This window comes from Pistacia vera, unplaced genomic scaffold, assembly GCF_008641045.1.
Source record: "Pistacia vera cultivar Batoury unplaced genomic scaffold, PisVer_v2 Contig475, whole genome shotgun sequence".
In the NCBI taxonomy this organism is placed as follows: domain Eukaryota; kingdom Viridiplantae; phylum Streptophyta; class Magnoliopsida; order Sapindales; family Anacardiaceae; genus Pistacia; species Pistacia vera.
This window is the reverse complement of record NW_022196307.1, coordinates 1-9649: the sequence shown is the minus strand read 5'-3', so window position 1 is coordinate 9649 and position 9649 is coordinate 1. Positions and strand designations below refer to the sequence as shown.

Below are 9649 nucleotides of genomic sequence, written 5' to 3'. Positions count from 1 at the left end.
TATAAACTTGGCCCGTTGAAGCTTCTGAGTCCCAGTTGAACCTGTTAAACTGGTCGAGTCGGACCGGGTTTTAAAACATTGCTTACAAGTATCACAAAGACACAAACTAGACTCCATGAAAGGTTAAGTCTGATATGCTAAAAGCCAATGCAAAAGCATCAAATAAACCAAAAGTTTTTTTTTGTTTTTGGTTTCCTTGAATTACCGTCTAGTAAAAGTACCAAATGGTTACTCTTATTAGCACAAGCAATAAAAAGAGAGACTCAAACTTAAAATCTTTTAAATAATATACGAAAAAATTCTTATCCAACCACTCGACCACTGAGAGTAGTTAATAAATCAATTTTTTTTTTCATCTTCATCTAAAATTGTAAATGATCTACTTGGACTTGGACTATAGATCGATACTAATGCTCCAGTCCACTGGGTCATATCATATTTCCGCAAAAACTTGACCCGTAAAAGCTCATCAATCCGCCAGCCTTATCACGCATTTGATATATGATACTTGCGTACCAAAAATTGAAGTCACATGTATGATCGAAAATGATAGAGCCACCGAAGATTGCGCACTAAATCTGTGCATTGAATGACATAGCAAAATCCTTATTGTTGATTAATATTAACTTATAATAAATCAATAATTAAAATTTTATCACGTTATTCGGTATACAGATTCAATGTGCAACCTTCGATTGTTGTAAGATTACTTCATGTATGATTAGGCCACAGGCATTAAGTACTGGCTTTAACTATTGTGTAAACATTTTATAAGTTAGGTAACCGAAAAAAAAGTACTACTAACCAAGTTATGCCACGTCAGTAATTAAATAATCACACTGACACTCATCCACGACTCTCAAACAAAATGACCACAAAACCTTTTAGTGGTGACGTGGCGTTCATCTATATGTTAAAAGGATCACCATAGACAAAAAGCCCGCCTTGGAGATCCTTATAGTTCAGTTGGCATAATAAAGATACGGATAATTCGAAAAATCACTCTCACCTCCTCCACTTCAAAGCCTTCCCTCATCTCCACCTCTCATGAGAAGCTGAGCACATAATTCCACATCACATGGCGAAGACTCTTATTTCATCACCACCGTTCATCGGCGTGCCGCTCCCATCATCATCATCATCATCATTATTTTCACTCTCTCGCCATGGTCTCCACCCGCTCCCTCACCGTAGACTCGCCTCCACCAGAGTGAAACTCAGCTTCCAAGAAATTCCTCCAATTCATTCCATAGACTCGTCAGTTGACTTCAGCTCAATTTATAGCCGAGCCGAGAGCTTGCTCTACACGATTGCAGATGCTGCCGTTTCACTTGATTCTGCTTCCGGCGGCGGCGCCTCCACGTCAGCAGACGCTGCTACACAGAAAAATGGCGGGTGGTTCGGCTTTATCTCCGAAGCCATGGAGTTTGTTCTCAAGGTAGTTTAAATTCTATGCATTTATGTACGGATAAACGTATATAAATACACGTGTATTAGGGAGTTGGGTTTTGAAATGATGGTTACTGAATTGATTACGAGTTTATTTGATGATTTTAATTTTTGAAATTTGTGAGAATTGGTGAGTTTTTTGTGGATTATAAAATCATATACGAATCATTGAGTTGGCTGTTAGAGTATCGGATATATTTTGAGAGAAAAGAAGCTTCTCTACGTTTCAGCTCAATGATTTGTCTTTTTGGAAGTGCTATACTGATTTGTGGATATGTCGTGAGGGAAAAGAAGCATTCCAGTTACTTTTATTATCTATAAAATTGTTTTCAGATGTTTTTATAGGGAACACTCGAAGTGCTTTTATGATCTCGAACCATTTTTTGTGTATTTGAATAAAACATCATAAAATAGATACTAAACACTTTTGACAATGTTAAAATACTCCTGGACGGATCCTGGGTTTATCATTATGTTGAAGGCTATATTTTGATGTGACTGGTGGAAGATTTTCATTAAGCCTTTTAAGTTTTAACTATTTGCAGCAAACATGTCGGTATACTTATGCTTGCTAATGTTTTTATTACATTTTAATCATATTTCAGGTGTTGAAGGATGGGCTTTCAGCTGTGCATGTGCCCTATGCCTATGGTTTTGCTATTATTTTGTTGACAGTTATTGTTAAAGTTGTCACATTTCCCTTAACAAAGCAACAGGTGAGCATAAAATACATACAAAAACGCTTTTGACAAAATGCTTGCCTTGTTTTTCTTTTGTATGTAATATTCTTTTTTTTTGGTTTTGCAAATGATTAATTCATTGAGATTCAGTACGCCTAGGGGAATGTGTAATTTTTGGCTGCTCTTGACAATGTTGGTGTTGTTTGACCTTGATGAAAATGTAGGTGGAATCAACATTAGCTATGCAAAACCTTCAACCAAAGATCAAAGCTATTCAACAAAGATATGCTGGCAATCAGGTGAGGCATATTCTCAGTAGAAGGGAGTTCTTCAAATTCTGAGGTTGAGCTTGAGCTTGAGCAATCATTTTTTCTTTTGATATTAATATGATTCTTTTTTGCTATCCACTTTTCAGGAGAGAATACAACTTGAGACATCTCGTTTATATAAGCAGGCCGGGGTTAATCCATTAGCAGGTACTCCTTTAATTTATCATTGGACATTGCATTTCATTTTCATGTTCGATCTACTTTTTTTTCTTCCACAAATTGCTTTCGGCTTTTAAGTCCAGTAAATCATTAGTAAAAAAGTGATGTTGATGCTTTGTTTGCCAGTTGTGAGATAACTGTTGCGTTTTGATTTTTAAGTGAAAAGTTGAAAATGCACAAGTTTTTTTTTTCTTTCTTTCATCTTCTTCTTCTTCTTGTTTTTTAACCAGGATAAAAATCTCGTCAATCATTTTCTTTTGAGAAGTCACTATCATCAGTATCACATGCAAGTATGTAGTATGCACTTCATTAAAGGTTGTTTCAGAGTTGGAGTTTGCATGTTTTCAATTTTCTATCTAGGTCTTAACACTTTTGTCTGTCCTATCCTTTCCCAATTCTTTATAGCTGTTAAACGTGCACTCTTTGTTATTTAGCTAATCCATATCAATGCCTTTTAAACATTGATCTAGGTTGTTTGCCAACATTGGCAACTATACCTGTCTGGATAGGTCTGTATCAAGCACTTTCAAATGTTGCAAACGAGGTAATTAATAGGTTGATAATCATTACTATTAACTGATGTGATTCTACTTTTAAAATTGCAGAATCATTACATTATTTCTGACACTTGTAAACTATTAAATTTAAGGGACTGTTAACTGAAGGTTTCTTTTGGATACCTTCATTGGGTGGGCCAACAACAATTGCTGCTCGACAAAGTGGATCTGGCATTTCTTGGCTCTTTCCATTTGTGGTAATAAAACTTTGTGTTTTCCAGATGTATGAAGCTAATAATTTTTTTCCTTTCCAAGCCTTTATGATGCTGCTGATGTTATCATGTGACTTCCCCTTTTAGTTTGAAGCTTGAACTTGAAACAATTATGATATGTACAAGTCCAGCAGAGTCATTTTACAGCGGAAATGATTTCTTTAACCTTCTACATGTATACATACTGTTTATTTATAATTTTGCTAGAGCTCCTATAGAATCTTTAAACTTGCATAAGCATATGAAATTGCAGTTTGCAGATGCTTCACTTTGCATGCTTTATTTATTTATTTATTATTCTTATTATTAATTGTAGAAACTTAGATAATCTAATATTATTCTCTTTCTTTTCTAAGCCAAGAGCCAACCTTATAAAAGCATGACTGCAGCTTTTGTATGCTGCACTTTGTTTCATTAAAAAGGTGTAGCATTACTCATTGTCGGTTCTCAGGTTTCTTTTATATTTTTACTTCCTGTGAACTGAATTTGACACATAAATGGGGGGTTTCCTGTTTGTGGTCCTTGTATTCAAGTTTCCTCTTTGAACTGGTAGAGGTATGTAGGGATGTTCTTCTTACTTAATTCCTTCAGTTTATTTTCCCTTACTGGTGGGTGTCAATGAAGAAGCTCTTAGTTCTGATATTCTGCTTCTCTAGCCTTTTTTCACATCATTCATAGGAAAACAAATGCCGTCTTTCAGTAGCAGTTCCTAAAGCATTGAGTCAAGTATGATTTCAACTGTGTGAATTCTTCTTCATGAGTTTTGAGATTGAAGGATTCTAAAGCAATTGCATTGCTGTAATTCTTTGAAAGACGTTCGTCATCATTTGCCTTGATCTCCTTATTCTAGCTAACTTTTAAGTAATGATATGTACTTTATTGAGTTGGGTGCTGGTCATTGATGTTGGGACGTACACAAACCCATTTCATATTATACCCAGCAGGATGGTGGACTCTGGTGAGGTCAACTCAAACCCATTTCATATTATACCCAGCAGGATGGTGGACTCTGGTGAGGTCAACTCCTTTTTTTACTGGGTCTTGAGTTTAGATCTATGGCTTGTTGGGAAGTAGTGATGGATGATTATTCATAAATTTGCAGATGGATTTATATGTTTAGGGAAATTGATGATCTTTGTTCTGTCATTTTTGTTTAGCTAACTCGTAGCAAATATCCTGCTGTAGAGGCACTTGTCTTTTCGCTCCTTATTTCATAAGGATGTTTCTTCCTGTTTTCTACCTTCTTGTTAAAAATTAGTTTCTTGTTATATATCCAGGAGAGATGTTCCTTGGTATCTTAGAAAGCATTTAGTTCTTACAACTGGAAGGTAAGTTGTTACTACTTTGATTTGATGTGCTAGCTTATATGGTTAAGATTGTTGTGTCTTTACATATAGTTGCTGCATGTGGATAAATGGGAATCATAGAGAGTACCCGTGTACTGAAACATGAGTGCTGAATAGAACTTTCTGCATAAATGTAATAGATTATCTTCCTGATTTAACTGTAATTATTAATTGTTTTTTCTTAGTTATTAAGGCATTAGTCATTCATGATTTTGGTGAATTAAATTAGATTATTTAACTTACAATGAATTTGGTGATATAAACGCAGGATGGCCATCCACCGCTGGGTTGGCAAGACACAGCTGCATACCTTGTTTTGCCTGTCCTTCTTGTTGCTTCTCAGTATGTCTCAATGGAGCTCATGAAGCCTCCCCAGGTTGGAAAAATGAATTCTCTTTACTTACCATTTGAATCTGCTTTGTTTCTTCTTCAAATAATGTTGAAGTCCTGGGTTGGTTTGTTTTGACAGACAGATGATCCAGCTCAAAAGAACACACTTCTTGTTTTCAAGTTTCTTCCACTTATGATTGGTTACTTTTCCTTGTCCGTTCCATCAGGGTTATCAATTTACTGGTTCGTTTCCTATCAGCAATATTTCTGAAGCAATTAACTTAAATCCATGTGCTCTATATGCAATTTGTGCCGGTTATTGGGCTACATTTCTGTTGACATGTGCTGAATTTGAGGAATATGTTCTACCTTATCTTTAGCAACCAGTTGCCATAGATTGATAGTGTGGGCTTAATAGGTGAGACTGTCATTTCCTAAAAGAAAGATGTTCTGGTCAATTTAAGATTACCATCCTATCCTTACCAAGCAAAGAACTCTTTCTCAAAATGATTAACTCCCAATCAGAGCCCCATAAGCGCAAAATATGTTGCTGAGCTTTTTTGAAATCCAAGAGCTCTACAGTCTTTCAGGGTCACCCATTTTTGGGGGGAGTGCACTGGAGTCACCGACTTTGTTGCGGGATGTCGGATTATGGTGACTCTAATGTGGGATGTTGAACTGTCTTAATGTACTGAAGTTCTCTTAGGTCCATAATGAGACTTGCACATTGAAGTTTAGGAATTCAAACGCATTAATCAAATGGCTTAAATAATTTGTAAAAAATGTGGGGCTCTCAAACCAAAGCTTATATATATATATATAGGAGTTCCAATATCTTAATGTTTTCTCTTGTTATGGTGCTTAGTCGTGCACATGGTCATTTAGATCTAATGCTTTGCCTTCGAACTCAAGTTTTCTAAGTGGGTTTATGGGTTTCCTGGGCTCAAAAAATAAATAAATAAATAAATAAAACGAAAAAGATATTCCTCCTTCCTCCAACCAATTAGGGTGCCTTGCATTCTTTATCGCTATTAGTTTTCTGCACTTCAGTCTATGTATTGTGAAATTTTATTTCAGCCAAACTACTACACTCTCCATGGATGCAGTTGAAGAAATACATCTCCCTTGTTTAGTTGTTCATGGTGGACCCTTAATTTGTATTTTCAAAGAGCTTTCTTCTGTAAATTAGCTTATAATGTGCACCATGCGGTTTTTAGGTTCACAAATAATGTCCTCAGCACAGCGCAGCAAGTGTGGTTACGCAAATTAGGTGGTGCAAAGCCTGTTGTTAATGAGAATGCAAGTGGAATCATCTCTGCTGGACGTGCAAAAAGATCAGCTTCTCAGCCATCTCGGGCTGGTGATAGGTCAGTTTTCTGTTCAGAAACTTTTTTTTCTCCAGCTGCTTCAACAGTGTCTCACTTATAAAAATGGCAATCAACAGGTTCCGGCAATTAAAAGAGGAAGAGAAGAGGAAGAAACTGAACAAGGCTTTAGCCGAAGAAGAGGTTCAAAATCTGAATTCTGCATCTGATTCTGAAGAGGAATCCGATGTTGAGTCCACAAACAAGGTAAAAATTAGATTTTGATGATATAAAGATGACTCTTCTGAAAAAAATCTTCTGGAACTTATTATTTGTTACAAAGTCTAGTCTCATTGTCAATGAGAGAAAGGGTTAAAAGGGGAAAAAAACTTAAAAAAGAAGTTTGCATTTTTCATTGTTATACTATACTCACAATTGTGACAGTGGTATAGGAAACAGCTATCCCCAGTGGCAAAAGTGCTACCATATGAGGATTACAATTTTGTTGAATTTGCTATGTGATATGCAAATAATAGTTGCTTGCGGAAATCTTTAACCAAAAAGCTTTTTGTGGGACCATGGATTGTAAGGCTTGAACTTTCCTTGCATGTTACACTTTTTTCAGTGCCTCAAATGACCATTATTTTATTCCTTTTCTGCACACATGCATGCTTTCTTTGAAATTCTGTGAAGTAGGAATGATGAAAAAGAAATGAGCAATAAGACACAAAAGTTGGCTTTGTAGGACAGAGTTTAAAGTTTAGTTCTCACAGAATGTTAATGGCAACATGATCATGATATTGCTGTCTTGTTGTGGCAATCATAGGTGGTTTCCACTGTCCAACACTGATTGAACCTTGAAGTAAACTCAACAGTCTAAAGGAGTACAGACATTTTTTTTTTTTTTGGGTCTCTGTGTTTGGGCACAATCATGTGTGGAGCTTTCTTCGTATGATTAACTTCTATGCTAGCCTAAAGGGAAGCCCACGGCTTCTGATTCCACCATGGAACACCATCCATTCACATAAAATTGAAGTATTATCTTGCAGTACCATCAACACTAGAAACTGTGTTGCTAGGTGTAAATGACTTTTATTTATTTTTTGTTAAAGTTAATCTAAATTTGTAAGATAATTACTTCATTTCTCACCTGCAGATAATTAGGTCAATTTTAGATGTTGGCTTGATATCATATAAACAAAATTCAATTTTTCACCTACAGAGGATGCAAATTAGGAAGCATACATGTTGATTAAAGCATCTGTTTTGTTATTTATGTACAATTTTCATTGTTTGTTGCTATACGCCCCAACTCAGTTGTACTCAAAAGAGTCCTAATATATGGGATGTCCAGTTGTACCATCAAAAGTTGTTAAAATCTGAATTTCTGAACTATTTTACATGTCCCAACAGGATGATGGGGTTCTGGAAGGGGCATATGCTTCAAGTGTAAGCAAACAGGTACCAGATGCTTCTCGGCCAAGAAAAAGCAAGCGTTCAAAGCGGAAGCGTGCTGTATGAGAAAACAGAATACTGATTCGATTGTAGTTTAATGTGAGTCCTGTATATCTCAACAAAATTAATTTTAGTGAATATATAACAGCCATTTTTATGCAGGCATTTTCATTAATCATGTAATCTTTGTCTGATTAGTAACATTTTTGCATTCTACATAGTCCATGAAGCAATTGCGTAAACTTGTGATAGAACTAGGAAACTGTTTGCCTGATAATGCCAATTCTTATTCCTGGAAAATCTCATGAAGCAGAGTTGCTGGAGTTATAAAATGACTGGATGTATGTTTTGTGTTCATCATGCTCTTACCCAAATTCCAATAATATTTCATTAGGATCTTTGAATGAGTGATTGTACGAGAGAAAGAGAAACCAAACGCTTCAACTAACTGGAACTGCGGAAAACCGTGCTCCTTTCAGCTGCAATATATGATTCTTGTTTAAATTAACAGTTCTGTGGGTTTTGTAGTTGGTTAGACAGCTAGAATCATGAAAGATTAAGAGTTAATTAAGAAGTAGCAATGTCTATGTTACAACTGCTTTCAGACAAATGAATCTTAAAGTAAAATCCATTTTTGTACATGCACAATAACCTAAGGATCTGGGTTTCTCCAACGTGCATGAATACATTGATCTAACTTCGTAAAAACTAAAAGGAAAACTCTACTCCTTAGCTGAAGAAACAAAGAGTTGCTTCCATTCAATGCCTAGATGGAGGGTATTGATTTCCCACAGGGTTGGGCCCAGATGGAGCTTTGCGAAGTTTCTTCCACTCAACCTGTACACAATTTTTGTCATTCCATGGCCAAGAGTGAAGGAATTCAGGTACAAGCCATTACCATTATCTAAGATAAATGGAAGTTATTAGTTCTTACCCAAGTAGGGAAAACTTTCCCCGTATGTGCCCTTGAGCTAGGTTGTGCAGTTCTAGCATTGAATTCAACTGTTGGCAGCAAGAGACAAAAACAATTCCATCAGAATTTTAGCTACAAAACATATATCTATATATATATAGAGAGAGAGAGAGAGAGGGAGAGGGAGAAAGAGCATTAGTAAATTGCCTGATCCAATAGCTTGAACCATGACTTTGGGGGAGAAATATTGTTGCTGGGAAGCTGCAAGCAAGAGGCATGTTAAGAAAACAGAGGTAACAATCAGTTTTCTCATTTTGGGTTTGGAATATTGCAATGGTACAAGTGAGTTGAGTTGGTGTGATGTTTGAGGCAGGACTTTGAAAAATTATGAAGGTGTGGCTTTTATATAGAAAATGGTACATGTTTTATAATGATAACCAAACTTGAAAAAAATGGTGGGAATGTTGGTTGAGAATCCAATGCGATATTAAATGGTGAAATGATATTTGATAAGGTCAGGAATCTGAGTTTTTCTCCTCATTATGAATTGACTTCTTGACTGTTAATCATTTCTCAGTTAATCATTACAACCATGATAAAAAAAAATTTATAAGTAGCTGCTATTATTTTCCCTTGAGTGCTTCATACCTGGTGTCGGCATGGCCGTCTCCCCGACCCCGCAATTACATAATTCCAATATCTCATTTGCTTACACTACATCAGATGTATTATTTAATAATATTATCGCTTTGTCGTATTTGGTGTTTTCTGCAATACATTTGTGTTTTTATTAAGGGAAGGAATTGACTTAAAAGTGGAAGAGCCAGCGTGCTGTCCCTTTTCATTATGATTAAGAGGAAGACTCTTACTAGTTTAACTTATAAAAATAAAGTAACTACAATTAATGGAAGTTGT

At 35.9% G+C, this 9649-nt stretch overlaps 2 protein-coding genes across 2 annotated transcripts; one reads left to right on the top strand and one right to left on the bottom strand.

The window, feature by feature from the left end:
- The first annotated feature begins 965 nt into the window (after positions 1-965).
- On the top strand, positions 966-8222 carry LOC116146259 (inner membrane protein PPF-1, chloroplastic-like). Its single transcript, XM_031431667.1, has 11 exons — positions 966-1438; positions 2055-2165; positions 2354-2428; positions 2545-2605; positions 3088-3161; positions 3267-3371; positions 5001-5108; positions 5202-5305; positions 6280-6429; positions 6507-6633; positions 7780-8222. Exons 1-11 carry the CDS (start codon positions 1079-1081, stop codon positions 7885-7887), a joined length of 1383 nt encoding a protein of 460 aa, XP_031287527.1. The 5' UTR covers positions 966-1078; the 3' UTR covers positions 7888-8222.
- A 98-nt stretch (positions 8223-8320) lies between these two features.
- Positions 8321-9121, bottom strand: LOC116146260 (CLAVATA3/ESR (CLE)-related protein 46-like). Its single transcript, XM_031431668.1, has 3 exons — positions 8942-9121; positions 8756-8823; positions 8321-8658 (listed from the first exon to the last, which is right to left on the bottom strand). Exons 1-3 carry the CDS (start codon positions 9045-9047, stop codon positions 8581-8583), a joined length of 252 nt encoding a protein of 83 aa, XP_031287528.1. The 5' UTR covers positions 9048-9121; the 3' UTR covers positions 8321-8580.
- Positions 9122-9649: the final 528 nt, after the last annotated feature.

Coding starts and splice junctions, on each gene's coding strand:
- LOC116146259 (XM_031431667.1), top strand. CDS start 1,079: ATGGCGAAGACTCTTATTTCATCACCACCGTTCATCGGCGTGCCGCTC. Junction 3,162..3,266: donor TTTCAAATGTTGCAAACGAG/GTAATTAATAGG, acceptor ATTAAATTTAAG/GGACTGTTAACTGAAGGTTT. Junction 3,372..5,000: donor CTTGGCTCTTTCCATTTGTG/GTAATAAAACTT, acceptor ATATAAACGCAG/GATGGCCATCCACCGCTGGG.
- LOC116146260 (XM_031431668.1), bottom strand. CDS start 9,047: ATGAGAAAACTGATTGTTACCTCTGTTTTCTTAACATGCCTCTTGCTT. Junction 8,824..8,941: donor GGTTCAAGCTATTGGATCAG/GCAATTTACTAA, acceptor TGCTGCCAACAG/TTGAATTCAATGCTAGAACT. Junction 8,659..8,755: donor GGAAAGTTTTCCCTACTTGG/GTAAGAACTAAT, acceptor AATTGTGTACAG/GTTGAGTGGAAGAAACTTCG.